This window comes from Eimeria acervulina, genomic scaffold, assembly GCF_000499425.1.
Source record: "Eimeria acervulina Houghton genomic scaffold, Eah_scaff285, whole genome shotgun sequence".
NCBI classification, from domain to species: domain Eukaryota; phylum Apicomplexa; class Conoidasida; order Eucoccidiorida; family Eimeriidae; genus Eimeria; species Eimeria acervulina.
Window position 1 is genome coordinate 4,190 of NW_013549917.1, and position 27,569 is coordinate 31,758.

At 53.1% G+C, this 27,569-nt stretch overlaps 2 protein-coding genes across 2 annotated transcripts; both read right to left on the reverse strand.

The window, feature by feature from the left end:
* Positions 1–2,278: 2,278 nt before the first annotated feature.
* EAH_00030710 (hypothetical protein, conserved) lies at positions 2,279–7,626 on the reverse strand (the record flags this gene model as incomplete). The annotated part of the gene is made up of 5 exons (XM_013396131.1): positions 2,279–2,454; positions 2,547–4,109; positions 4,322–4,439; positions 4,651–5,820; positions 6,103–7,626. 5 exons carry the CDS (start codon positions 7,624–7,626, stop codon positions 2,279–2,281), a joined length of 4,551 nt encoding a protein of 1,516 aa, XP_013251585.1.
* Positions 7,627–11,738: 4,112 nt separating this feature from the next.
* On the reverse strand, positions 11,739–15,067 carry EAH_00030720 (hypothetical protein, conserved; the record flags this gene model as incomplete). Its single annotated transcript, XM_013396132.1, has 4 exons — positions 11,739–13,601; positions 13,735–13,810; positions 14,067–14,263; positions 14,648–15,067. The coding sequence occupies 4 exons, from the start codon at positions 15,065–15,067 to the stop codon at positions 11,739–11,741; spliced, it is 2,556 nt and encodes an 851-aa protein (XP_013251586.1).
* Between the last annotated feature and the right edge of the window lie 12,502 nt (positions 15,068–27,569).

Sequence of the window (27,569 nt, forward strand, 5' to 3'; positions counted from 1 at the left end):
GTGAAGGCCGCTGAACGAATTACAACTCCTGATACTTACATAATGCTAATTAACGTCAAAACCGTTAAAGAAAAGCCACTAAGACGGAAAGCAGCGGGGCAGTGGTGGCAGCATCAGGTCAGAAAGCAGTGCAGAACCTGCACGAGGGCGTCACCAGAAGAAGCACATCTTGTCTCATGAGATCTTCGTTTCCCAATATTTATTCTAAAATACATGCAAAAATAAGTTCAAATAAAGAAGCGAAATGCAACAAAATAGTCAGTCCAGACAGGTAACTTTGCCGTCCACCGCTGCTCGCGGTAGCTGGTTGCACATCGAGAAACCGACGGTAAAGAAGGCTCAGTTGAAAAGGTTTAGTGCATAATCTCTTTTGTTTGACAAGCTAGTATGTATTATTTAAGTTGGCTGAAAGACTTATCTCGTACGTTGTTTGGTTTGCGTTTCGGGGCGGGCGGGCGCGGGCGATGGTGCTGAGGCGGCTTCCCAGACCTGAAAAAGCATTGAATGGCCTTTGATTTGCATTTTTTGCACTAATATTACATTATATTTTCAAATGTTATAAGGGTTTTGTTTCATATATACAACATCTATGGGCATGCCAGCATGTTTATGCTGCAAGCCACCTCTTTTTTCCATTGGGACATCCTTAACGATCAGCTACGCAATTCGTGAACGGCTAGGTGTCTAATAGTTTAGAGAGGAAGTCTTTTCTCTGTTACTCTATAAACAAGAAATCTACACAAAATACATGAAATTGCGCTTTTTAGCGACATCTAATATCAGAAAAGCAGCTCGTATTTGCAAGAAGACAATGCATGTTGCATGTGAGTTAAGGATGTGTGCATGCTAAGGTGTGAGTCGGCTTCTCTTAAATATCTACAGCAACTCTTCAAACACCTTTTTAACATACCAATACAACTGTTATAAAGCCGTACAATTGCGTTTGTGTGCGTGTGCTGTATATAATCCAGCGCGTTGCAAGCGTTTGCTTTTGTTTTCTTTTAAATGAGCAGTATGTTGTACAAACCCCACAGACAAGAGGGAAACTCAAAGGCGTTCCCGTTCAAATTGAGGCGTTCGCCGAGGTACTACTTCATGAAAGAAGAAGCTGGAACAAACAATTTACAGTTCGAAACAATACAGAGAACAACACCAATGACGCAGTCACGTGTGTGTTGATATAGCACTGAATAAGTTAAGTACTGAAAGCTCTGCTCAATGCCATCTTCTTTTCGCTTCCTTTCCGGGGATCTCTTTACTCTACTGCACGTAGAGATGTTCCGCAGTTGAGCCATCACATAGCCCTATATTATTCAAGTCATTTCACCAAGTGTTTCTACTAAACTTTGTTAACAGCTTTCACTGCCACCTTAGCCCTATTGTTCGCTCTGTAGGAGTTTCTTCTCTGCTGACCGGAAGCCAAAGCAGCTTTCTCAGTAAAGAGGTTTCTTGTGAAGTTTTATTGCCCGGAAACTCTCTATTGAACTCCTTGATTAACGCTGCATCGCGGATGCAGGAAATGGTGAAATGCCCGTTAATGTCAGTAATTCTTTTAATCGAAAATTTCCAGTTGCTGGATGAGTACAAAGTTATATCGCCGTTGTATATACAGCCCTCTTGGCTGAATGGCAACACAAGCTGATTTCAGTGTTTCTTTTGTGGAGAACTCGAGAAAAAGAGGTTTGTTGTGGCTTTCGTATTGTTACAAACTCATATGGGGGCATCAGACGGCTGAAGCATTTTTTTTGCTTCTACCTTTGCTTTTCTCATTAAGACGGCGTCATGAATGCTGTACAGACAAGCCCCCCTGCTAAGAGGGTAGTGAATCCTATACCATGAAGCTTAAACCCTGAGACAAAGACTGTTTTGCACTGTGTTGTGCGGAGACGAAGCAGGTTAAGCTTAAAGGGGACCTCTTAGCTTCCGGCTCTGAACACCCAGCTAAAATCCCTAAACTCTAAACCTTTGCCGTCCTAACAAGACCTCACCCCGTTCGAAGTGTGTCAGCTACGGAATCATAAATGTGCCGAGTTGCAAGGAGGGCCCCACCGGGGTCTCCGTTAAGAAGCCTGAAAGGCACACGTGTACATAGACCGCGGCGAACAGAAGGGCGACGGAATTGCCCTTCTTGAGGGAAGACGCTCGCGATGTCGAGAGAAAACCAAAGTGTAACCGGCTGCTGGGCAGCACGCCCCCCACAGTGTGGATGGGGCTCGTGTTTCAAGTACTAACTAACGCACAGAGGAGGCCCAGGGACCTCCCCTCAAGAAGAGCAAAATCACACAGACAGCAGCACTGCCTGTTTCTCTACAGCACGCATGCGGTTCAGAGTCAACATGCGGCGCACCCATACAAATCTGTGTCTCTCCTCCGCGCTGCGCAGCGCGACAGACCCCTTTTGGGCTTCGTTAAGCGTTGCTGCAGGCCTTTCTTCATCTTCAGCTTGTCGGGACACTACCCCAAGTGAAGACACCGGAGCAGACTCACTTAGTTGGCATGATGCGGAATGTACGCACAACCCATGGGGGCCCCCTGCAGCAAATAACCCGGAGCCTTGCCTGCTAGGGGAGTCAGGGCCTTCTCTTCCTCTTCTCGGGGACGCACAACAACCCAAGGAAGTGCTGCTGGGGGGCGGGGCCCCACAGCTTCGCTGCGGGCCCTACCAGGAGCCCCTTGCCCCAGAGGTTCTGTTTTATCGGGGGCGCCGACAGCTGTGCTGCGGTTTCTGGTGTCTTCTTTGGGCTTGTGGAGAGTGAGGGGGCTGGCGAGGGCCCAGGGACCCCCCCCTGGGGGCCCGAAAGGGGCCCCCTTGGCTGCACCTGCAGCTGGGTCGTGGTGCGCTGGGAGCAGCAGCATTCCGTTTGGCTGCCTGCTCGGCAGCAGCGGGGAGTTCTGGATGATCTGCTGCTTCGCGGAAAGGGAGCTGTCTGCGTTGAAGCCGAAGCCACAGGAGTACCCGGCCACAGACAGGAGTTCTTCTCCCAGAGAGGTCTCAAGCTGAGTTGTTTGCTGCTCTACAAAAGGGCGAAACTGAAGGAAACTCTCGGGACTCTTGGGGGGGCCCTCCGCAGGCTGAAACAGAGGGAGGGGAGCAACAATCGGTGGGGGGCCCCCAACAGGGTACGGAAGTGTCGGTGGTAGGGGCCCTCCGGGGCCCCCTTCGTGGCTTGGCGGGACAAACTCGCCATGAGGCAGACTCATTTCCGCCTCCTGCAAACTCGGATTGGTGGAAAGGGGCATCATGGGGGCCCCGTCGGGTGCCCGCGAGATGCTGGCGGGAGCAGGGGGAGGGGGCCCCCGGCCGTCTGTTGGGGCAGCGAAGGGCTGGCAGCAGAAGTAGCTTGCATTGTAAAGGGCACCAGAACTCTTGGATGGACAGGGTCCTGGAGCTGTTGGGGGCCCCTCGGTAGCATTGCAGCTGGTCACCGGCAGGGCCTCATCAGCTGTAGTTGTGACAGCTGAGAAGAAACCCGTATTGGCTTCTGTTGAAAAGGGAGATCTTTCTTTAGGGGAGGGCCTCCCGCACATGGGGCTGTCCGCAGTAGTGAAGACGCCTCTGCATTGCATTAGGGGCAGCTGCAGTTGCAGCTCCGGGGGGCGGTTCCCTGCTGCTGCGTCGGCATCTGTGGCATCTGAGAACGAGGGCCCTCCCCAAGGGATTGAACCATCAGCTTTGCTGCCCCCCTCCGCGTCTGCTCCTCCCTCATCCTCTGGCAGCAGCTCACCTGCATCGCCGTCTCCTGATGTGCCTTGAACCCACGCATGGGCCTCCCCGGGGCCCTTAGGCGCAAAGGGGCCCCCCGAGGCAGAGACGCATCTAGACATGTTGTGCACGCCGTCCCCTTGCAAGGGGCCCCCATGTGGGAAGTAGGACCCCACACCACCGGGGCCCTGACAGTCTCCTGGGGTCCCCAGAAGGGGGCCCCCTCTAGTAGCGTCTGTTGGGGGCCCCCCGCGGGGCACCTTACTCGACAAGGAAGGAGGACGGCGACGCACCTGCTGACCTTGAGGGGATTTGGGGCGGTGCTGCTGCTCTGTCTTTGTGCAAATGGCGCTCCCATCCTTCTTACAAGCCCATTTAGAAGAACCGCTGCCCCGTACAAGCCACGCTGCGATGCAAGCCGCATGCACCAAACACCACCAGGACAAGAAGCTGCTGCAGCAACCACAGTTACCTTGCAGGCAGTCTACTGCACCTCATGCAACTGCAGCGTGCAGCTGCTTCTGTGGACCTTCAACTGCAACAGCAGCAGCACGAGCAGCAGCAGCAACAGCAGTGGAGGTAGTACGATAAGATGTACGTCTTATTGAAATGCCTTACCGGGCTCATCCTCAGAAAGACCTTCTCCATCGCTATCGTGGAGTTGGCGTCCTTTGTCGATGACTTGTCGCAGAAAAGATCTCGCCAGTTCAAACTGGGACTTCATATCTTTTTCGTCCTGCAGCATCCCAGCACCCCTAAACCATAAACCCTAAACCCTAATCCCTAAGCAACGGGCTTCTTTTCTTCCTGCACCATTTACGGCGCGCTGCACGCTGTGCGTCTAACCCGCAAACCCTAAACCCTAAACCGTAAAGGCTACGCGCGTAGACCGGAGGCCCTGCCAGTAGGAGTAGAGGGGCCTCGCTCTCTGTGGAGGTGCTGCGTACGCCTGGGCTATAGGGGAAGAGCTTCATGGCTTCTTCTTGTTCTCCTCTGTACTTGACTTTCCAGAGACCCTGCTGAAAATAAATGCCCCGGACACCACTAAAAGGCTTCTTCCCCACATTAAACCTCTTCGCTCTCCCGCCCTTAGGCCGACTAATCTTCTTTAGTTGCTCAAGTTCTTCAAACCAAGGATTGGCACTGGGGCTAAGCCCCTCGCCTCCGCATGCATCGGGTGCTCGAAAGCCCACATCACCCGACTTCCCCGGAGCCTCCTCCTGGGGGGCCCCTCCTACACGGGGGGCCCCTCCTAGACAGGGCGAAGCACACTCTGGAAGCGGCAGCTCCTGAGCTGGGGGCGCCCCCGCCGGATGGGGCCCTCCTGCAGCGGTGTATGCACCGGCCGAGGCCTCTGGGTTCTTGAATGAAAGATGTGGAGACACCATCGGGGCGGGGCCCTCTGCCCTGTTGTCCCCAGGAGCCGCTACCTTCCCGTTGGTGGGCCCCCCAATTAAGTCATTGCGTGCGACTCGCCGAGGGCCTTGGGGAAGGGGGGGCCCCTCCGAAGGTCCATCGGTGGCCCCCCGCGGCGCCTGGCCCTTCTTAGAAGAGGCCCCCCCACCGGGGCAATCGCTACCCTTTCGCACCTTTGTGGTGTTTTCGCCGCTCTTGGCTGCGTCTTTCCTTTTCTTGCATACACCTGCACCGCCGGAGGCCCGAGGCTCAAGAGGGGGGCCCTTAGCGCTGGGCATACAGCCAACGTCTCCTCCATAAGGGCCCTCCCGTGCAGCAACCCCTCCCGTCCCATGAGCAGCAGCAGCAGCAGCAGCAGCAGCAGCAGACCCTACTGACGCTGGTGCAGCTGCTGCAGCCTGCTGCTCCCGCTCCTCTTCAGGGTTCTTGCCTTGGCTCGCCTCTCCTGAGCTGGGCAAGGGGACCTGCGTCCCTCCGGGGGCCCCCCCGCTGGGGGCCCCTCCCGGCGCCCCCGGGGCTCCCGGCGCTGCAGCGTCGCTGTGCCCGTAGGGTAGGGCGGGGGGCACTTGGGGCGGCAGCGGTTCCTTCATTAGAGAAGCCAAGGAAGTGCATGTCTCCTCATCTGTAGGCAATCGGCTTGTGCGCAAGACGAACTTGCGGGCCCACTCGCACATTAGTCTCGCGCGTTCGTAGCCGTACAGCTGAACAGACAGGCAAACACACAACACCGAGGTGTACAGACACTGCAGGTGCAGATGCTGCTGCTGCTGCTGCTGCTGCATGCCCCATGTGCACAGCAGCAAAAAACGACATAGCCAAATACATCTGAGCAACAACAAACCCACAAGGCTCCGGCAAAAGACGCAGCGGCACAACTGAGAGATGGAGAGAAGAGGGACGTGGGTCCCCCCTCTTGTGCAGTGTATGTGTTGGGGTGTATGCTCAGGTAGGGGGCAAGAAGACGCATCCCTAGCCTTCCTCACCCTGCAAGAGAAAGACTTTTGTTTCTTCGTTCCTTCTATCAACAGCTCCGCTCTCCACGCCTCCTTCTTACGATGAAAATACATCTTAGCCATCACCTCCGAAGGCCGCACCGCTCGGGGACGGGGGGTCGCCTTGGGGGGCCCCCCGCCTCCTTCTCCCTTCTCAAATGCGCCTGAGGGCTGCTTGTGCCCGCTTAGGGGGGCCTGCCGCACGGGGCCCCCATGAGGTGGGGGGCCCCCGGGGGCCCCATGGCATCCCACTGAGACCGACTGGCTGGAGTCCTTGGGGGCGCCATCTTCCTGGGCAACCCCCTGAGCGGCTCCCCCCTTGCTCCTAGGCTTGGGGGCCCCCTTACCTGGGGAGTGCTGTTTAAAGAATTTAGCGGGCCTTGTGCCTGAAGAAGGAGCAGGGGGCCCCCCTCCCTCGACAGTTGAGTCTGCCTTTCTCCTAAAGGTACCCCCACTTTTAGGTGGCCGGGGGCCCCTACTCTCTGCTTTAGGTAGAGGGGGCCCCGCCAAGCCCATAGGCGCATACACCCCACCATTTCCAGGTTGCTGCAAGCCACTCACGTGCGGCTGCTGAGGAGACTGCTGCGGTGCCCGCTGCTGCTGCGGAGGTGGATGCTGCTGCTGCTGCTGGTGATGCTGCTGCTGCTGCATAGGCTGCCACGGTCCCCCACCTGTCGGCCCCTCTGGGCATCCTTTCAGGCCTCCTGAGGGCCCCTGAGGGGCCCCCATGCACATGCCGAAGGGGAACTGAGCAACGGGAGGCCCAGGAGGAGCAGCAGCAGCAGCAGGGGGAGGCTGCAAGGCGTCATTCTGTGCTGCTGCTCCGGGCTGCCACTGCTGAAGATGCTGCTGAGTTGATATATGGGGTACGTCTCCCACAAAGGGCCCCGAGGCTAAGGGGGAGACACCATAAGGGGGGGGCGCCTGAGCAGGCATCATGCAGGGGCTCGCACACCCAAAGGAGACGCCTCTCTCAGCAGAGCAGTCTAGTGAAGGCTGCCATGGAGGCAATTCCCCCATGTTCACAGGGGCATGGGGGGCCTCCCCGTTATGGGGCCCTGGGGCCCCCCCTCCTTGCTGCAGCACTGGGGGACGTTGTTGGTGCAGCTGCTGCTGCACCACCTGCTGGCCTTCGTAGTACAAATGCTGCTGCTGCTGCTGCTGGTGGCGCTGAGGCAGCAGCAGCCAGGGAGGGACTGGGGCCCCATCCGTGGGCTCGGGCTGCAAGGGTACTGGACCCATAGGAGGGCCCCCCTGGTTCATTGGGGGCTGCTGCTCAAGCGGCTTAGGAGAGCAAGAGACAGTTGGGGAGACAACGCCTTGAAAAACTGCCTGGGGGCCCCCCCCTCCCAAACCAGTGCTGTAAGAGACAGGGACAGGGAGGGGCCCCCCCCCGTGCGGCCTCTGCGTGGCGCAGGGCCCGGCTGAGTCTGCTGTTTCCTGCAGGGATGCCATTCGGGTGTCACCTGGCCAGGGGCCCTGCTCAGGAGGGGGGGGCCCCCCTGATGAATCCATGCCTAAAGCAGTGGTTAGCTTCAGCGTTCACAGGGGGAAGAAAAGGCGAAAGGAAATGCATAGGGACCTGCTGCGGCTGGGGGAGCTGCAGCGTGAAGGGGCGGTTCGGCACCGAGCCCTCTTAAAGAGAAAGAAGCAGGGAGAGTAGTGTAGTAGCAACAGCAGCTGCTGGTGCTACTGCAGCCGCTGCTGTTGCTGCTGCTGCTGCAGAAACACAAAGGGGCCTCAAGGGACAGCACGCCTAAGCTCGCGCGCCGGACAAGGGGCAAGGAGGGCGGGCGCATCGGGCTTTATAGATCCTCAGGGGCCTTGGCTTGTGTGAAACATTTAACCCCTTTGCATTTAAACTTATTTAGGCGCACGAGGGAGGAGAAAGAAAGAGACCTCAAGCCCTGGCTAGCTGAGACAGGGCTCCTGCGAGCGCAGCCGACACCGGCAGAGCTGCAAGACAGCCAGTAAAAGGGGGTGTCCTAAGGCAGGCATGAGTGAATTAATGATAGAAATAAACAAAAGAGAAGCATATTGAGGTATTTATATGCCTACGCACTTGTATTAAGGTCAAGGGAAGCCGTGGGCCGTTGGGTGGAGGGCCTGGACAGACGTGCTGCTCTCGCTCTACAACTCCGCAGCCCCTGGAGCGACTGGCTTAAATCTGCAGCATATATTTGCATTTCTTTGTCTATTTATTTGTTTTAAACCATTCTTTTAACTCTAAGAATACAAATAAACGCTCTAACCCCCCCGTCCATGCAATATAGATAACCACACCACCCCAGCTCCTGCCATGGGTCCTCAGTGAGCTTAGGCACACCCGCTGTTCGCCTGTATCCACACTGCGACCTCTAAGTTATTTCAGTGCTATTGCTTGGCCTTTATCCTTCTGTTATTGAGTAAAAACCCTGAATTGTAGATCAATATCATCAGGAGCAGATACGCGTTCGCCCGACTGGCGTAAGACCTGTCGAACAGCACTGTCGGCTCACTGCATCTGTAGACACCGCAGTCTCTATACACCCCAATGTCTGCGCATTATACTGGCTGTGTATAGCAGCTTCTATTTTTGCAAGTAAGGCAGTGTATGCGCAGTGCAGTCAATGTTCTTACGCTGCAGGATGTACACTAGAGAGCATCTGACACACCTCAGCTAGTCGGTACCTTGTAACAGTCTGTACAGTTTGACCTTTTCCTTGCTGACTTTGGTTCGGCTGCATAGTTCTTTCAATGCCCAGAGCCTTTCAGAGGGCCACACTAAAGCTACCCATGCAGCCAACCATGCAGCCAGATCTGTCGGAAGCTGCTCTATGCGTCTCTATTTCAGGGTAGCTTGGCTACTGAGGGCCGGCTCAGTGCTCAATAACTCCATAAGGCGCGGCTTTGCGCATCAAAACGGGGCCCTGATATGCTTGCACTTGGGGCTGCCTTGCAGCAGGAGCTGCAAGGCCCTGTCAATAGATTGCTTAGTAGGGGCTGAGATAGGTTTTGATAGAATTTAAGTGGCTGTGTACACAGTCTGCAAATATGCCTACTTCATCACCCTTTCAAGTTCAGTAACAACAGAGAGCATAGCTCAATTATTCATTATTCTAAGTGGGAGCCTCACAACTTCCCGAAAAACATTATTACTGAAAGAGAGCAGAAGCTTCTTAACATATTATGGAGCCACTGCGAACAGCGCGGTGGCTGACACTCTAACTGAACGCACCAACAACAAGCTTGGGCAGTGCTTGATACTTCATACCTAGAGAAATAATTAAGACAGATTGACGCCCTGAGTATTTTCTTGCTGTGATCTGCGCCCTCCCTGCCTTCGCTTGCATCAGAGCCTCGCCTTACGACCGCTGTGAAGTTGCTCGTTGGCTTCCCTTCAGCGCATATTTTTAACTAGTGGGGGGTACCCGTACTCCAACTTGGCTAAGATGATAGGGTAAAGGCACAGGCCTTTGCCTTTCTGAACAATGGCCAGGCCACCGACTCAGCCTCCTGCCAGGGGATACTGCACAACAGTAGCGGCGGCAAATATGAGGTAGCATTTGCCCTTCCAGTTTGTGTTTCCCTTCTCTGTTTTGGGGGCTCTTACCCCCTTCATATCTTCGTTCTCTTGCGTTGATTGAGCCGTCCCTGGCTGGACAGTGAAAAGCACCTGGGAGCGTAGACTTCTCTGCAGCAACGTGTGTTGCAATACATCAAATCTTACTCATCTTCTCTCTGCGTCAGCATCAACATGGTTTCTGCAACGCCACATCCCTACAAGAGCCTCCAGTAGACTCTGCTGCAGTATACGTGTTACAGTTAAGGAGGAGCCGTTGGTGCGTGCCCTCATCCTACAATTGCTCAGCTGTGGGCGGGCTCAATCGAAGACTCCGGCGTCTCCTGCGTTTTAAAATAAAACCCTACAGAAACAACTGTGGCATTTTAAGAGATGCCCTTCTATATAGGGGTTGGGACAGGCCTCATTCGGGGCTAACTTGAACAACGCCGAAAATCCTTATCCCCTGAACTTTAGCGCTCCCTCCACTCACTCAGCAAAACACCGCTTAACTCTCAGTGAATTTGAAAAGGCTCAAAGCTCTCTATGGGGTCTGCATAAGGACTACTTGCATTGCGCGTCTGGGGGGCAACAGGAAGAGCAACGGGGCCCTCTGACTGCAGCAGCTAAGGTGGCAGCGGGCTGTCGCTCCATTGACAACACTTTGAGACGTAAGCTTGTGGAGTTTATGCCGCTACTTGGGTTTTAAGATGTATGTACTACTCCTCCTATTCAGTATTTTAAAATACTGCATCTCCCTTTGGGGTTTGGGATGTACGAACTACTCTTTCTACTTAACATCTATAAAATGGTATTATTATTCAGGACCTGCGTAAGTGCCACCGAAAAGAGCCCAAGGCTCCATGTTGCTGGCGTGCTGCTGGCCTCATCTCCTGCTAAATACTGAAGGGGTCTTAGCGCCTCCGCAACTAAGAGGTGTAAAAGAAAACAAAAGGGCAACTACTTAGAGCGACACTTGATGACATGAAAAACAAGAAGACAGCTACTTCTTAGGCCAAGGCTAAATCATCTGCGCCCTCTCACGGCATAACAAGGGAGAGCTATTGTCTATCCTCTTCCGTTTCAGTTGTTCTCTTGAATATATACTGCATGCAATTGAGCTGCTTTCTACAACGTCTGCATGCGGTAGCACTAAGGGCGTGTAGCTGCCTATTGTACGCGCATAGCTGCGAGTTCTCCTTTGTGTCTAGACAACTGAAACCGAAAGCAACGATAGCTGAATAAATGCAAGAAAAAAAAAGATTGCATGCCACTGTATTAAGACCGTTGGGGCTGCGCCGCGGCAGCCTGCAGGGTTTCAGGCAACAAAAACACGGCGTCCCTGGCCTTTGCTGATAGCAACAAAGAGGGGCGTGCTCCGCGTTCAATAAATGAATAGAATATGCAATGTGGAGCTCGAGCCAACAAGACTAAAAACAAAAATGTAACTCAATAACAAACCCTGCAACAGCAGGGCAAAAATGCATGTCCCACATCCGTGTAAATAAATAAACTCTAGAAACGCTAATCAATCAAGCTGCAAAAATCAATGTAGTGCCTAACAGCTCAAGCTGCTGTTGCTGCTGGTGCTGCTGCTGCTTCTAGCCATCAGCCCGGCAGTACAACATGCTGTTTGCTGCAGATTCGGCAAAGACGTAAAAAACCGCCCAAGAGAACATAACCGACAAAGTCTTTGCGGGTGTACACAAGACAAGGGCATTATATTAATATTATTATTATAATATTATTATTATTATCACTATTATTATTAATAATAACGGGTGGACGGGGAGACAAGGGGCATGCACAACGGAGACAAGCAGTCTACGAATGAAATGTGCAAATGAAATAAATATAAATCACATATGCAAAGAAACACATGACGTCTGAAGGATGTGGGGGAGACAACAACAGAAAATAAGAGGGGAGGGGGCCTTAGAGGAGACAAGAACCGCATGCGCCCTCTGCAAAAGAGACAGCCACGAAACGGTACCTGCGCCCCAATAATAGGCCATCTCTTCCTGGATTGGCTCCGAGCAAACAAAACAAACAGCTAAGGAAGAAGCCCCTCTTGAGGGCCTACCAATCATTCTGCCTCTGCTGTTACGTTAAACAACTGAGGCCCTGAAAATAATATTGAACACGGGCTCTCCCCGCTTGCCTGAAATGCACGGCTGCAGTCAGGGGCATCCAGAGGCACTGGCCGTACCCCGCTGCTTCCGCTTCCTGATACAAAAGACATCAGCTGCACTCCGTCCCCTTCTGCTGCTCCACCTACCCCTGCTCCCGCTGCTGCTGCTGCTGCTGCTCCGCCTCCCCCACACACCACCTCCAGAGGGTCTCCGTGCTGCTGCTGCTCCTCTTCCTGCTGCTCCGGGTGCATCCCCTCACGGACAGGACCTTGCATGCCCTGCTGAGGCAGAAGCACCAGGCTGTCTGATATAGAGCTATCCACAAAGCCAGTACCACTCGAAAGGGCTGCTGCAGGCCCTTGCTGCTGCTGCTGCATCTCGCTGTTGTCGCTCCAACAAACATCTGGCTGCTCCCACAGAGACAAAAGCCTCTCCGCCTTCCATGCAGGAGGCTGCTGCTGCTGTTGTTGCTGTGCGTGCTGCGGACCGAAGGTTGCATCCTTTGCCGTTCTCTGCTGCTGCTGCAGCTGCAGCTGCTGCTGCAGCTGTTGTTGCAGCTGCTGCTGCTGCAGAGGCTGCAGCAACGAATTCGCGGGGTCTGCGCCAAGAGCCCTATCAAATACCGTAGCGCTGTCTTGGGCCAGTGGGTGTAGAGGGTGCTGCTGCTGCTGGTCTGGCTGCCACATGCCATCCTGCACTACTCCTGCGTTTGTTTGCTGCTGCTGCTGCTGCTGCAGAAGTAGCACGGCTTCTTGGGGTAGGCTGGGTTGTTGTGAAAGAATATGTTGAAGACTCCCGCAAAGCTGGTTCTGCGGCAGCTGCTGCTGCTGCTGTCGCTGCTGCTGCATGCCGTCCCATGGAAGCCGCTGCTGGCGCGGCATCCAGGAGTACAGTTGGTGGGATGTCTGCACCTGCTGTTGCTGCTGCAGCAGAGGCCTCCGCCTATGACCTTGCGCCGTCTGCTGCTGCTGTTGCTGCTGCAATTCCTTATGGCTATACCGTCCCTGGCGTTGCGAATGCAGCAGCAGCAACTGTTGCTGCTGTTGTTGTTGCTGTTGCTGTTGCTGTTGTTGTTGTTGCTGCTGCTGCTGCTGCCTGAGCTGTCGCTGCACACCTTTCGGCAGCTTCCGAGCGAGCGGCGGAAGAGCTGCTGATTTCTGTCCCGAGAGGTGGCGCTGCTGCACCAGTGTCTTGTTATGCTGCCCCAGAAGTCGCCCTTGCTGCTGCTGCTGCTGCTGCTCTCTCGCATTGACCGCGGGTGCCTGTACAGGGTAGTCTGGGCAAAGGGCCCCTCCTTCAAAAGCCCAGGATGGCCCCACTGCTGTTTGGGGAGGCGCAGTTCCTGGAATGAAGTTCGGCCCCCCCTTTGGCTGCTGCTGCTGCTGCTGCTGCTGCTGCTGCCGGTTGTTGTCGGTTTGGTGCTGGCCGCGGATTGCCTGTTGAGCCTTATCTTCCATGTCTTGGCGCGCCGCTATATCTAACAGATCCCTGTCCTGGGGGGCCCCCTGCTGCAGTGCTGCTGCTGTTGCTGCACATCCCGCTGCCGCTCCCCCTGAGAAGGAGAATGGAGACTGGCAAGGAGCAGGAGAGGAAGTGCAGGTGCTGTTGCTGCTGCTGTTGTTGCTCGAAGAGCTGCCCAAGCTGCTCCTGCTGCTCACCTCCCCTTCTCCCAGCTCCGCAAGAGCCCCCAAACCACAAGGGGTAGCAGCAGCAGCAGCAGCAGCTGCTGCTGCTGCTGCTCCTGCAGAACCTGTCAGGCCCTTCTTCGGGGCAGCTGCTGGCGCCACTGTGACTCCACGCATTTCCTCGGGGCCGTGCTGCAGCAAACCAACAAAACACGCAAACGACCATTGCTGCCGCTGTCACTAAGCCTATACACACACCTTTTGCTGCTGCTGCTGCTGCCGCTGGTGCTGGTGCTGCTGCTTCTGCAGGGGAGGCGGTGCTTACCGCGTGTCGGCAGAGGTTGCCCACAGCGCAGCGGCCCAGCTGCCACTTAACGCAGAGCGCCGTTTTGTAGACTTCCCTGCAGCAAAACAGCAAAGCCCCACAAAAAAGACACAATGCATGCGCGTGCAACGAGGCGGACTGCAGCAGCAAGCAGTAATGGAGCCGCAGCAGCAGCCCCAACGGCGTGCATGCAAGAGAGAAACAAGAAGTGCGGGAGCTGCCGATCAGCAGCAGCAGCAGCAGCAGCAGCATCCCCAGCAGCAGCTACTGCTGCTGCAGTTGCAGTTGCTGCTGCTGCTGCAGCAGGGGCAGCAGCAGGTAGTGCGGCTTACCCTGTGGCTCTGAGTTCCTGGGGTTGGTGAGCGTAGGAGCAGTCTCTGTTAATGCAGCGGCCAAGCTGCTTCAAACGCGGGCAAAGAGAAGTGCGGCGGAGGTCTGGGCTCGCCCGCAGCTCTAAGGTATTATGTGCAAACTGGCAGCTGGGGCCTCTATCGCAGCGGCCTCGGGAGAACCATGGGCACATCTTCGTCTGCATGCAGCAGCACACACACAAACACAATCTCCTTAGAAACTCCCAGCTAAACGCAACACCCGCATGCAAGCTGCTGCTGCTACAGCTGGTGCAGCAGCACCGGTAGTGCTGCTGTAGCAGCAACCCATGCATGCAAACACCAGCAGCTGCTCTTGCGGGCATAAGCAGCTACACAACACGCAAATAAATAGAGAAACTGCAGGTGCTGCTTCCGCTGCTGCTGCTGCTGCTGCTGCTGCTGCTGCTCTCACTCCACAGCAACAGCATAGACGGCCACTGTACATGTAGCGGGTGCTGCGTATATGCTGCTTCTTTCAAAAAAGACACAAAGATAGACATAGCAAGAAACTGCAAACTCTCTAAAGAAGGCTGCAAACCTACTTTGTAGAACTGTTGCTTCCGCTGCAGCAGAGATGAAGTCTTAGCAGCCAAGGAGGGCCGCCCCGGGACGTGAGCGGGGCCCTGCATGCCCTGCGTCCCTTGGGCTTGCTGCAGCAGCTCTAGTTGCTGCTGCGCACCCTGGTGTGCAGCAAATGGTCGCAAAGCAGCAGCAGACGCCGCAGCTGCTGTGTCTCCTAGCTCTGCAGGCTGCTGGGATGGGGAAGCAGCATTCGAATCCCCTTGCCCCGACGAGCCTTCCTGCCACTGCTGTTGTCGGTCATCGTGGAGCTGCTGCTGCTGCTCCTGCTGTTGCTGCTGCTGCTGCTGCTGCTGCTGCTGTTCATGGGCGCTGTCCTGCGTAAGCGGGCTCTCAATCGGTTGTGGCGGGTGAGCCCCCTTTGAAGAGCGACGAGAAGCCATTGATGCAATGGTGCTGCTGCTGCTGTTCAAACAGTTAGCACTGGTTGTGGGTGCAGCTGTCATTGGGAGGAGAGCTGCAGCTGCCGTCATTGCTGCTGCAGCTGCGGACGCCGCGCAGGTTGCTGCTGGGGTGTCTGTGCACTTCACAGATCCCCGCCACCTGCCAAATCAAACGCACGGCCTCGAGGCCTTTCCCCCTCTACAAAGAAACAACAAATAGAGACGTCTCTATTGCGAGAGAGCCTGGCTGGGGTTTGCGGTTCGTGCACTAGGCTTAGTAGTCTGGTGCAGCCCAGAGCTGGGGAGAAGGACAGGCTAAGGGTGGGAGTAAAAAGGCCCCTAAATTGCCTGATCGTGGGTATTTCTGAGGTCAAGACCCCGAACAAGCCACTACAAATAGAAAAGAGGAGATCTACTGGGAGCGGGGAGATGAAATGTGAACGAGAGGCAGAGAGGGTTGCTGCTTGGCGCGGACGTTTCACGGTTGGGCGCCGCTGTGTCCAGCGCCTGTGAAAAATAGTACAAATGTAAAGAACAAGAAATGCGCAAAGAAACTTCTCTCAATAACAATCAAAAAACCCGCTATCGGCCAACTAGTAGAAGAAGCCGTTGTGGGGCTGCTATGCGCTGGGCGGCTGCTAGCGGAGGCCCCTGTGCTTCCTCGTCTGCAGAAAGTAAGGCGGAAATTAAAAAAGGGCATATATCTTAAGCCCACAAAAAATCGAAAGGCACAAAAAAATGAACAGAGGCGCCCCCAGCGCCGCCTCAACCCGATCGCGCCTCTCGGAGCCCCGCAGAGCGGAGGGGGGCCCCAGAATCCAGAAACCAGGAACAAACACGTTGTGTAGGCCGACCCTGAGGGGATCTTATGTTTAATCCAGCAAACATGTACAAGAAATTATATTAATTCAATTCGAAAACATTCTATAATACGCAATATTCAAACAATCATCATGTGCTTCATTGGGCAAGAGGCCGCGTTACTCCACCTCCTACACCCGGGGTTTCCTGGGAGCCTCGGCCTCTTGTGCGCTGCTGCTTCTGGGTTTGCAGGGGGTAAAAGTGGAGCTTTCGCAATAAATATATTTGCCTTAATGTCTGTTCAGCTCCGTAGATGAGAATAAAGCACTTCTCCGACTCAACTAACACATACAAAGCTTCAGATCATAACAGGCCTGCTGCATCTCCTGTCTGTAATTGCTACGTATGCTTCTACTTGCGTGAAAGTTGGCTCCTGAAGGGAATGTAGGAGTTTTAGAATTGTTTTCGGTGTTAGTGCAGGCATTAGAACGGGGGTTGCGTACGCGCGCATGTAGGGTTGGTATGCATTAACAGTGGGAGCGCAGTGAGCCGCAACTGCGATGCCACACCTCCTAACCGTTCCCAGGCCCTTGGAAAGGTGTGCTCAGGGCTCTTAGAGGCTGGAGGGAGACCTACACCCTTTTTAGAACCCTCATCTCTATTATTTTAACCATATTCCAGCTCCCGATGGCCCTCGGCTACGGTAGAGGTTTGTTTTGTTACACTCTGTAGCATCAAACTGGCTAATAGGAGAAGATGCCAGCACACACCCCCACAGCTCGGTGGTTCGGTGCGTAGTGCTATACAATCGTGGAGCCACTTTTCCGGGAAAAAAGAGCGAGAGCTTAAGTTTTCTCCTTAAAATATTCGTCAAATATTCTGCCTTTTGCCAGTCCAACAAAAGGCTGCACTCAGGAGCTGCGCGAAGCAAAAACGTTTTTAGATATTAGCTTCAAACTGAGTCAAAATTCAGCTCTTTCTTCCAATTGTATTGTGGAAATTGGTCAGGGTCCGCGTTCGCCGCGGAGACGACCAACGACTTGCCGCCGCGTCGCATTGAACGGAAGGAAGCATAAGCTGCCTATCCTGCCGAAAATGCCTTTTTGGAAAAACAATTCATGAAGAATGGCTCCGCGCATGCCGGCTGTTCAGGCATGACACGCGCGGCGATGCAGGGCAAGTGGTCGATTTCCATGTTACTACGGAAATGTAATTTTGTCTCTGAAATTCGCACGAGGACTTACAGTTGATGTTGACTTCTTTTAGAAGGGGACGCATGGAAGTAGCGGCAGAATTTAGGTAAGGGCACTACTGCAATAGGGAAGCTTTTCGAGATGCACCGCAAATTAGATAGCCCTGGTCGGAAAGGGAACAAACAGCTGCAGAATTGAGACAGCATGCACTGAGAGGTATCGGCGCTTGGTGAACAGAAGTCCAGCAGTGGGCTCGGATATTCTATGCCATGCTTCATGCTGGAGAGATGCAATCCTTATTGGCTGAACTGCCAAGGGGTAAAACGGGAGAAAAGCTTAATTCTGTGTACTGCCTGAAAAGTGGACAAGCGCCTTTGCTTCCCAACAAAATGGCTACTAATGCGAAAGGAGGAACTCCGCCACACACTGCCAAGTTTGCCGTAAAAAGAGTCCGGATATTATGCGAGAATTGTGATGAGCTGGGAAGGAGCCAGTAAACTCAAGGTATGAGTCACCAAGCGCAGCCGACTTCACTCCAGTTTCCAGGCTTCCTGGGCATTGTACCACAAAGGTGTATGCTGGCACGGAGAGGAGGTGCCATGAGCTGCATTGCGCCTAGTTCCAAGTCCTGTTGCATAGCAACCCCACATGCGACCATACCCAAGCCATGTACTAATGAATGCAGCAGCATTCAGGCATCTTCTATGCACGCACGCTTCTCTCACTAGCCAGCCTGCACGCGCGCAGAACCACACGCTTTTGCTGTAAACCAAGCATGCTGCTGTGCTCCTTCTCTTCTTTACAAGCAACACACATCCTCGTGCGCCCTGCCGCCCAACGATGTGTGGGGGGAAAGAGGGAAGAAGAGAGGAGCGGTATAGGCGCCAGAGCCCACAGCAGGGAAAGAGAGAAGGAAAATGGCGAAGAGGGCAAGCAGCATCTGTCGCTGCTGCTCGTTTGCTGCTACTGCTAGCCGTTTCACGAGTCTATCTCAGACCCCAAAGCAGAATGCCTTATCTCGCCCCAGATCTGTGTGATCTTTACATGGGTGTCCGACAAGTTCCACTATGAAAATACGGGGTGCTTCCATCCTGCCTAGACCCCAGCCAGACTCCCACGAGTCTTGTAAGAAGAAACCGTGCCATCTCGAGCCTTACACTCAGAGCAGTGTACCCGTGGGACTTTTGTGGCAGAACTATGAGCACTGAGCTTGACAAGCAAGCGCGGCCTCAGAGAAGGAGGCAGACACCGATTATTATTGTCTCCCATGCAGCCAGGCTACACTGGGGGCCATTTAAACTGACGCAGTGAGCCAGGCTTCAGGTAAGAGTTCTGACGACGTCTACAGGCCAGGGAATATTTACCCAAAGGAAGGCAGTTTCTCGCCCTTGCAAGCAGCCCGTTTGGCACTACAACCTAAGCTATATTCTCGGTAAGCATCGGCTCGAGAGCGGGAACCGCTGTGCTTTGAAACACCTTTGGCAAACCACACTAATACTATGTGTAACTCATAAGCATTTCCAACGAAAGCCCCAGATCCTCGCGAGGGTAGGCGTCTTTGCAAAATATTCAGGCAATTGCAAAAGTATCGTTCAAGCGCATCAGGAATATGATGTGGAGCAGAATCGAGTATCATACGGAGTGTTAACTTGACAAATAACTCTCGCGAGAAAAATAAAGGTGTCTTCCCCACAATTTTGTGTTGTAGCGCTGAGCAAGCAGCGCTGCCCATGCGATAATGCTTGATTGGATAAAGGATGCTGCGGCAAAAGATCTAGAATCTACATCGAGCATCCCGAATTCCGAACTGCAGTGGTATAGTTCGGACATTTCATAGTTACTGCTGGGTTGCCATTCGTCAGAATAGTCAAAACTATGGATTGTGTGCTCCAAAGTTGGCTCTCCAGCTACTGCTAGTGAGGCGCAGCAGAGGAAGAGGTAGGTGTGTTACATTCCCGTGGCATGTCAACTGGGGACAAAAAGTTCCTCCAAGCGCTAGGCGTCCCGGTTTCCCGCCTCTGGCCTAACACGGTGTGCTTTTATCCCTGTTTTCAGGGTAGTAGGCACACCCAAATGTAAAATTCAGTTTAGTATGGTATAGCTCCCCGAATGGGGCCTCTGGCAATTGCTGAGGGGGTTGAATGGCCTAGTTTTAGCCCCTCCTCCCCCCTCTACTGCCCTTGTGCACTTATTGCAATGCCATATATGCAAGGACATACTCTCCTGTGGCTCCTTAAGCCACTTCTATCAGATGCAACTGTGCCACCTTTTTCCCATCACTTATGGGGGGCACGAGAGTCCTAGGCTTCCTTTTTCTCTTGCGGGTTTGCAGGGGCTTCCAGAGCTTCCCTAAGCTTGACGGTCATGGCACTGAGACTGAGGCATATCTGCCCAACTTGATGTGAAAGGGTTGCTGCCATGGCGAATGCCTTTACAGCAACGAACCCGCTTCGCATATCTGCAATAAAAGGCGTATAGGTACAGCTGATGCCAGATGATGGAACAGCCGCAGCAAGGACATCGAAAAGAATACAGCTGCAAAAGGCAAGAGAAGCCGCTGCTGCCAAAACCGCTGATTTGCTCTTGGACTTCTCCTGGAAAATGCCATGAAACGCTGCAGCCAAAATAAAGCCAGTGAAAGCTGCGGCGAGTCCCAGAAAGACAGAGTGGCAGCGGAGCAAAAGTCCGGCAAAAGCAGTAGCCTGCTCCCCCACGAGTGGCATCAGGCCCGTAAACGGTTGCATGCATGCTGAATCCAAAAACGACTGGTGCAGCAACACAAAAGCTAGGGGTAGAGCAAAAGAGGCCAAGAACAGCACCTGGCTGCCTCCTGCAAGCCACTGTCGTGCAGGGGCGGGGTGGTTTCTAGCTTTGCCTCGGCTCTGTATGTGGCGCATTGTCTTAAAGGCGAACCAAAGCCCCACCAAACGCGAGCCGTCTGCAATCAAGGGAAAGACTAACTGACACAATGGGGAAAAAGGTAATGAGAGAGCATGCCCAGATGCAACGCGCGGAGGGTACCCATGAATGCCAGCCTTCGCACCTGCTGGAGACTGCCCGAAGAATGGTGGTTCTCGAAGAGGTTCATGAGTTGCTCCCAGCGGGAGATGCAAGAGAGGCCAAAGTGACGTGTATGTTTTGGCCAGGTCCCACAGTACAAACCCTACCAAAGTTTTCAAAACATTTGAAGCCGACTTCCTGCGCAGCTCGTGGAAGGCGTCGGAAACATCAAAGTTTTTCTCTACTCGAAGCTCCGAAGGAGGTTCCTGGGCGGTTGACCCAAGGACAGATGCACTGCCACAAGCAGCATCGAATGCTTTTCTTTTCGAGTGCCAGATTGTTCCCATATAGCACATACACGCTAGGCACATGCCTGGGAGCCCCGAAAACAAAACGGAAAATGAGCCCACACCGCGGAGAAGAGATGGATGTGCCAGACCCATCCGTTCTGTTATCACAAGCAGGTACCCAAGAGTCGTAATAACAGATAGGAAGGCCCAAATCATTTGCCGCTTCGAAAATGATACAGCCTTCTGTCTGAATTGGACTGGCAGACACGTGGATTGGGCTTGAGTGGCGCTCCCTTCGTCGACTTGCAAAGTGGTGTTAGAATATCCACTTGCTTCGTTTTTAGTTGTGCTAGAATGTTCGCTTGCTTCGTTTTTAGTTGTGCTAGAATGTTCGCTTGCTTCGTTTTTAATTGTATTAGAATGCCCGCTTGTTTCGCTTTTAGTCAGGGGTTCACTTTCCTGAAATTGGTGAATTGAGGGTGCATTGCCCTTCCGCCCTTCATGGTAATTCCATGTAACTGCCAGTTCAGAGGCGTACGGGTCATTGCTTATCTGGCTGCTACTGAGTGAATCATCCGAGAAGGAAAACGCAATGTTTCTGGCGAGTTGTCTATAAGAAGGGGGACGGCCAGCTTGGGGGGGATTCTGTGGAGGTTGCTGTGGCTGTGGCTGTGGCTGGGGCGTTAAGATGAAACTCGTATCTGTTGGAGGAGACAAAGGCTGATCGCCTTGATTTCTCGACGACATGTCTGAAAGGACACTCCTCCGTCTGTTTTTCGCCATGATTGTTGATAAAGAAGGCTATTGTAATGATAGTTCCGATGCATAAAGGCGATTGATACCCGTTTGTGCAGGATGAGCCAAGCCAGAACCTGGAATTCTTGCGAAATGCGCATATAATTACTTAGAGCCCTCCTAAAAAAAGAGCGCAACACCTTTAGCGTTCTTGTTGCATATCGAACCATATACCGATGAGCTGATTTGAGCAGATCTCAACGATTCGTGCACAGAAGAGCAGTGCTCGTTTGCATGCATACCAAGCCTACAGCGAGCAGTGAATAGCCGTGGTCCCACTGCCATCCCAGTTGTTTACGAGAAGCACAACCCTATATTTTGAAGAATTCCAATATTTTTATTGCATATTCCATGTAGGTCTTCAGGCCTTTATACATAGGGTAACGACTGCTCAGCCAGATGCCCCCAGCACCCGTGTTTGATAGGAACGGGATGTCGTGCAACTGCGACGCACGGAAAGGGGAACTACATATATATGATAAATAGAAAGCTGCAACATGCAGTGTGCTAAAGCATCAACAACAAAGCTTAGCGTTAACGTACAAAGCCCATGAGGCTCAGGTTGTACATGAATGCACCGTGGGGCTGCCCGCCAGATGCATGCGCTCAACCTTGGGGCTGAACGAGATAGATGCATGATCAGATGGGCTTTCAGCATAGATGGAAACAGCATATTTACCTGCAACCTTATGCAACTGGGATTTTGCAGTATTTGAGGCAATCAGCCAGTTGAGAAGTTGTGACTGAGTTCCGATTAGCAGGCACATATTCCCTATAACTGTCATTTTGGTTTTGGTGTATATGCAGTGCCTAGTATTTATGCGGAAAAGGCATCTGTTAGACATCCGTGCAAAAACAATACTAACACTTCTATGCCATTTGGCTAGCAATAATACTTTATAGAAGGGTAGCGCATTCCGTTCGTAAACCTGCTGTGGAAGTACAGGTTGTCAGAATTCCGTGCGATTCAGGGGGGCGCTGTGTTTATGTTTAGGGCAACGAAGGCCGTCCTCTTCACGTTTTGCTGTTGGCTATATATGCAGCTTTAACAAAGGTGTAGGCACACTTGCGTTTATCCTTGGAGCTAGCATGATGGCCTTATGAGGGCTTAGCTCCCCTGTCTCACATGAGGCAATCCAGAGAGAACTGACTCACACATACCTGCATATTATTGATGTTGAAACTTAGCTCCTTAATGGGCTTGTTGGCATGGACCGTAGCTAGGCTACAGAGAGGTGAGACAAAACGTACGTTCCACAGCCCGACGTGCTCGACTTGCCATTCGCCACTTGCCGTATCACGGATTTCGGATACAGAAAATGGAAATCCACAAGCCCAATGCTTCACACGAATCACCGCCAGAAGGGACTGAATAAGCCTTATTCGCAGTTAGCCTCGGCTTTGGAAAGCATTGTAACGCTTCTCTGGAACTTCACAGCGGCATGCTACGAGGCGGTCAGGATTGCATGGTGGTCAGATTTGGCAAGTGGTTTGGCCGATACTGCATGCGCTATGCTAAACATGAACGTGACTTTTCAAAGTGTGCGTGGGTGAAACACACTGAATAAACGGTTGTATACTCCCCGACTAGCATGTGTGTGGTAAGTACAGGATGGCTCTGGCAAGCGGGTACAGCAGGGCAGGAGCAACAAGCGTGCTGAAACAGCAGACGGACAGAAATCCTCTCCCCTTCAGTCCCAGAACCCTGAGCAGCTGCACTTTGGGAGTGTGGTGGCAAGCTGTATGGACGGGTTCACTCTGGAGTACTTTTTTCGACAGCTCGGAATTTCCGGGACTTCCTATACCCATGAATGAGCAAAGCAGAGACTACGAATCACCATCAAAGGCCGAACGCCAATACCAAGAACCAGTGTCTTGAGAAACGCCTGAATTTGGCCAGCAGGATAGACCCGTTTCCAGCTAGATGGCGACGCTAAGACGCACCAAATATTCACTAATGTAAGCTTGCATTTTACTCTTTAAAGACCAACAGGCCTACCGTACGCTTACAGTAGGCATTATCGTTGTGTTCGTGCATGAGCGGGCTGGGACATGCACATTTGGCGTTGGCGGAAGGAGTTAGTGACGACGGTGGTGCAACACACCTCATGCATTTCTCATATCGCACAAGCCTCAGCTGCAGCGCTTGGGAAGATTGGATACAACACAGAGCGCAGAAGTGGACTCGTTTGGGGTGGTTTACACCCCGCAGCACTTTGCCACAGTCTAGATGGAAATGCAAGGCATCCTGTGGTATTGCTCTACAATCGGATTCTCTCGCTCGTACTAGATGCATATAAAGGGGGTTTAAGCTCAGTGAAGTACTGATTGAGTGTGCAATGGCGTAAATTGCACGGGATACAGATACTGAACGAACACTTTATTTAGCCGGGTCCCAGTAAGGGAGTGCCGATAAGCCAAATTCATCGATTGAACGTACTATTAATAAACTATGGAGATACTATAGATGCGTGTAGCATTAACAGGGGAAAGGAATCTTAACAGACGAGCTCACTGCAACGAAGAGTGGCTGGCTGGCTGACACTTTGCAGGGGCACCCCTGGAGAGGGCCAAAAGGTGCTACTATGGTAATATACCCTCCCGACTCCGTACATAACTTCCAGGAGGTCCAAAAAAGACAGCGAATTCCGTTTGAATTATTCCGTTCGAACAAAAATGCATTTCTGGAACAGTTCTCAGACATTTTACATTTGAACATCAGTAAGCTCAATTGGACGGCATTGCTCCCCTGACTTTCCTTCACAAGCTACATACGGAAAACTAGTCCACAGTCTACATTAGCTTCCAGGGAGTCGTACGCTGCTGCCATATCCCCGTGCTCACTTTACTTGGACGTCAGATACTGGCAAATTTACTCCTCATGGACTGAACTTACAATGAACATTTCGGACTGGATGAAAAAAGTAGACTGCGTTCGCCCAAATAGGATGGACGCAAGCAGTTTCTAGCGCCGCCTTTGTGCGAGAAGTCCTAATTTGCCTTCGTTACTCAACACGTAGAAGCAGGATGGACCTTCCAAGAAGTAAGTTTGCAGACCTTACAAGTTTGGTTAGAAAGCATTTTTCCATGAAATGGAGGCGACTGCGGCCAGAGAAACACCCAGCCGTCGGGGGTTCGCAGCTTTATCGCCTTTCGCAACACTGCGATGCTACGAGGCGTAACGCAGTGGCGCAAGCCCTTCACCCGCAAGAGCTGAAATAATGTGAAGGCAATTAAGGAATTGACCCGCAAGCTCTCCTCTCCTGCCACTAGGTGCAACAAAGTACAACGGCATTTTTCGTGAGGCTTTGGAATATAGGAGGCCTGCGCGGCGTCGCAGTATCAACTTTTAACGAATGCGCAACCTGCGTCTTTAAGGCGCAGGAACAAGAGAGGGTCCTCCTTCATCCGCCGCCGGTGTATCAAAAAACAAACAAGTAAGATTTAATGCGAAGGGCATCTCGTCCATCGGGACTAGTTTCAACTACCTTATGCGCTTCTCAGCACCCATCAGCAGTATCTTCTCGCATGCGCTTAGTTCTATCAAAGGGCGCTCCGGAGCTGTACTGGCATGACAACACTTCAGTGCAGTGCACATTTCCTTTCCTCTTTTCCCCAAGGGTAGCGACGGCAACGGCCAGATTCCTCGAACTATTTGGCGGACGGGACGCGTGTGTACCGAACTGCAGCACCCTGTGCGTGCTACAGCCCCCGGTGCTCACGCGCGTTTCCAGTTCATGGAGGAACATCGTAGACATTTGTTTCAAGGTTAACTACATTTCCAGTAGAGCGCAAATACACGCATGGATGAACGGTTATATCTTTACTTGTCATAGCCTCCAGAATACGCATGCAGAGATACGCTTCCCCCGTTACCAGCAGACCCAACAACTATGCGATGATGTCACGCTGTAGGAGTGTCAGAGTGTAAGACCGCCTCAAAAGCTGCAATCTAGAAGCCTATATTTCCTTTGCGTAGCCCAACAGTCAAATTTCAAGGCAAGCACCAATGTAGCATGTTCTCTTTGGGGCTGGTGGATGTACCTGTACTTATTTACACGCTGGCCTCTGAGGTCTAAGTTGCCCACAGAGGTACTGCACGTATCAAAATTGCGGCTTGAGTATGCTTGCATTTGTACCTCCCTTGCACTAGGAGTTGCAGCAAAGTGCGCAGACTGCCATCCCCACCAGCAGTAGGTCTTTCTGCGTAGGTGTTGCTACGCGCAGAACAGCAGGAGACTAAGGGGACAGGTCACCTGCCTTTTAGGAATGCTTACAACGCATTTGACTCGATTACATCTCACGATGCTCCTCAGCGAAGGTCGAGAACTCCCACTTCAAAGCATGCCCTTCAATATCTAAATTTCCTTCTGCGCCGCCAATGTGCGTGTCAGTGACGTCAGCGTTAGCGAGACACAGCAGCGAGAGGAAAGCGGTACTAAGAGAGCTCCCCAACAGGGGTTTTGCACGTCAGCGCACTGAGCAAATGAAGAGGTGTTTGTCGAGCGACTCCATGCAATGCGTAACAAGGCCTATCCAAAACTTGTACATTAACACTTCGCCACCACAATAGACAGCGTGCATATACGCACAAGTGCGACAATCGTCTACAGCCATAATGCACGCAGCAGACGCGGGCTGGCTGCCCTCCCACGTGGACGTGCTTTACAGTCTCCCAATCAAGTGCTTCTTTACCCCTCGCATGGGGCGTCTCAACCGTTCCAGCCCCAGAGGCCTTGAGGCCTCTGCGCCCAAGACGTGTGGAGAGGGGGGAGGAGGTTATCAGCTATCAGCTGCTTTTGAGGAACTCTTAGCATAAGTCTTTTCGCTCGACTGCAAAGCAGAACAAACCTCTATACAACCAACCACACTCTACCTACCGGTCCCCTCCCTGCACAGGCGAGCTGCAGCTCAGCCGTCGCCAGGAAGCTATAAAGGAAGCAGCATACAACTCTAGTGCAGATACGGGGAGCGACCACTTTATTTTAAAAGAATATACTATGCAAATAGAAATATAAAGCTTATAGACGCCCCTCTACTTACTGAGAACCCCCTGTTGCTTCCCGCAGCAAACCCAACCTGCACTGAGCGACCTCGTGTTGCTGTGCTCTCTCCGGCGGCAGCAGCTATTTAAATGGAAAGCAAAAAAATATACAAATAATATCCAAACACTACACGAAAAATTAGGGGGAAATCCCCCCAACGCCGCACCCACCGCACGCGCAAAGCCGCGTGAGTGCAGCAGCAGCAGAGGCGCGGGGTGAGCAGCAGCGACAGCAGCAGCAGCAGCAGCAACAGCAGCAGCAACAGCAGCAGCAACAGCAGCAGCACCAGCACCAGCTGCGGGTCGCCATGCTATTGCGGCTTTTCGTGGTGAATTGCAGGCAAATTGCGTCTATTGTGTAGGAGATGTTTATTTTTATTCAAAGAATCATAATTTCCCAGTAAGGGGCCCCGAATGCGAGGGAGATTCTTGCTTTTGTTCCGCAGCAGCAGCAGCGGTGCGCAGGCAGCAGCAGCAGCAGCAGCAGCAGCAGCACCCGGCCTGCTGCTGCTGCCCGTGTGCTGCTGCAGCACAGCAGCAGTTGCTGCTGCGTCGAGGCTTTCAGGGGGCGATCCGTTCCTAGGGCTCGCCTTCGGTTCCTGCTGCTGAGTAGGAGCCGTTTGGGCTCCTTTTAAGGGTCTTTTGTGTATTTTTCTTGTTAAGGGGGCACCCATATTGTCTTCTCTCTAGGGAGAAGGATAATACTACGCCCCACGCGCAGCAGCGCAGCAGCGCAGCAGCTTGGGGGCCCGCAGCTACCATCATATTATTGCAGATAGACAACAACTAAAAAAATATAGCGGGTTTTGTTTCTGCTGGTTGTTTAAACCCCAGGAACGCCTGGGTTGAGCTCTACTTATTGAAGTGTATATACAACCCGCGCAAAGGCAGCACAAGGGGCCCCCCAGGCAGCAGCAGCAGCGCGAATGCAGCAGCAAAACTACACACCCTTCCCCCCACACCAACTTAATCCAAGGAAATCTCTGGTGTAGAAGCAGCTGCAGCAACAACTGCAGCAGCAACTGTAGCAACAGCTGCAGCATCAACTCGTGCAGCAGCTGCAGCAACGGCCGGCAAAGCGGCTGCAGTAGGAGCAGCACACATAGAAGCAACAGGTGTAGCAACAACAGTTGTAGCAGCAACAGGCATAGCGGCAACGAGCACAGCAGCGGCAGCAGTAGCAGCAGCAGCAGCAGGAGCCGAAGCCGGTGCCGCAGCTACAGCGTTTGCTGTAGAGCAACTGCAGCAGCCACTGCAGCAGCAACTGCAGCGGCAGCAGCGGCCGGCGCAGCACGCAGCAAGAACAACAGGTACATGAACGTCCCGGCGTAACACAGCATCAGCAGCAGCAGCAGCAGCAGCAGCTGCAGCAAACGCCG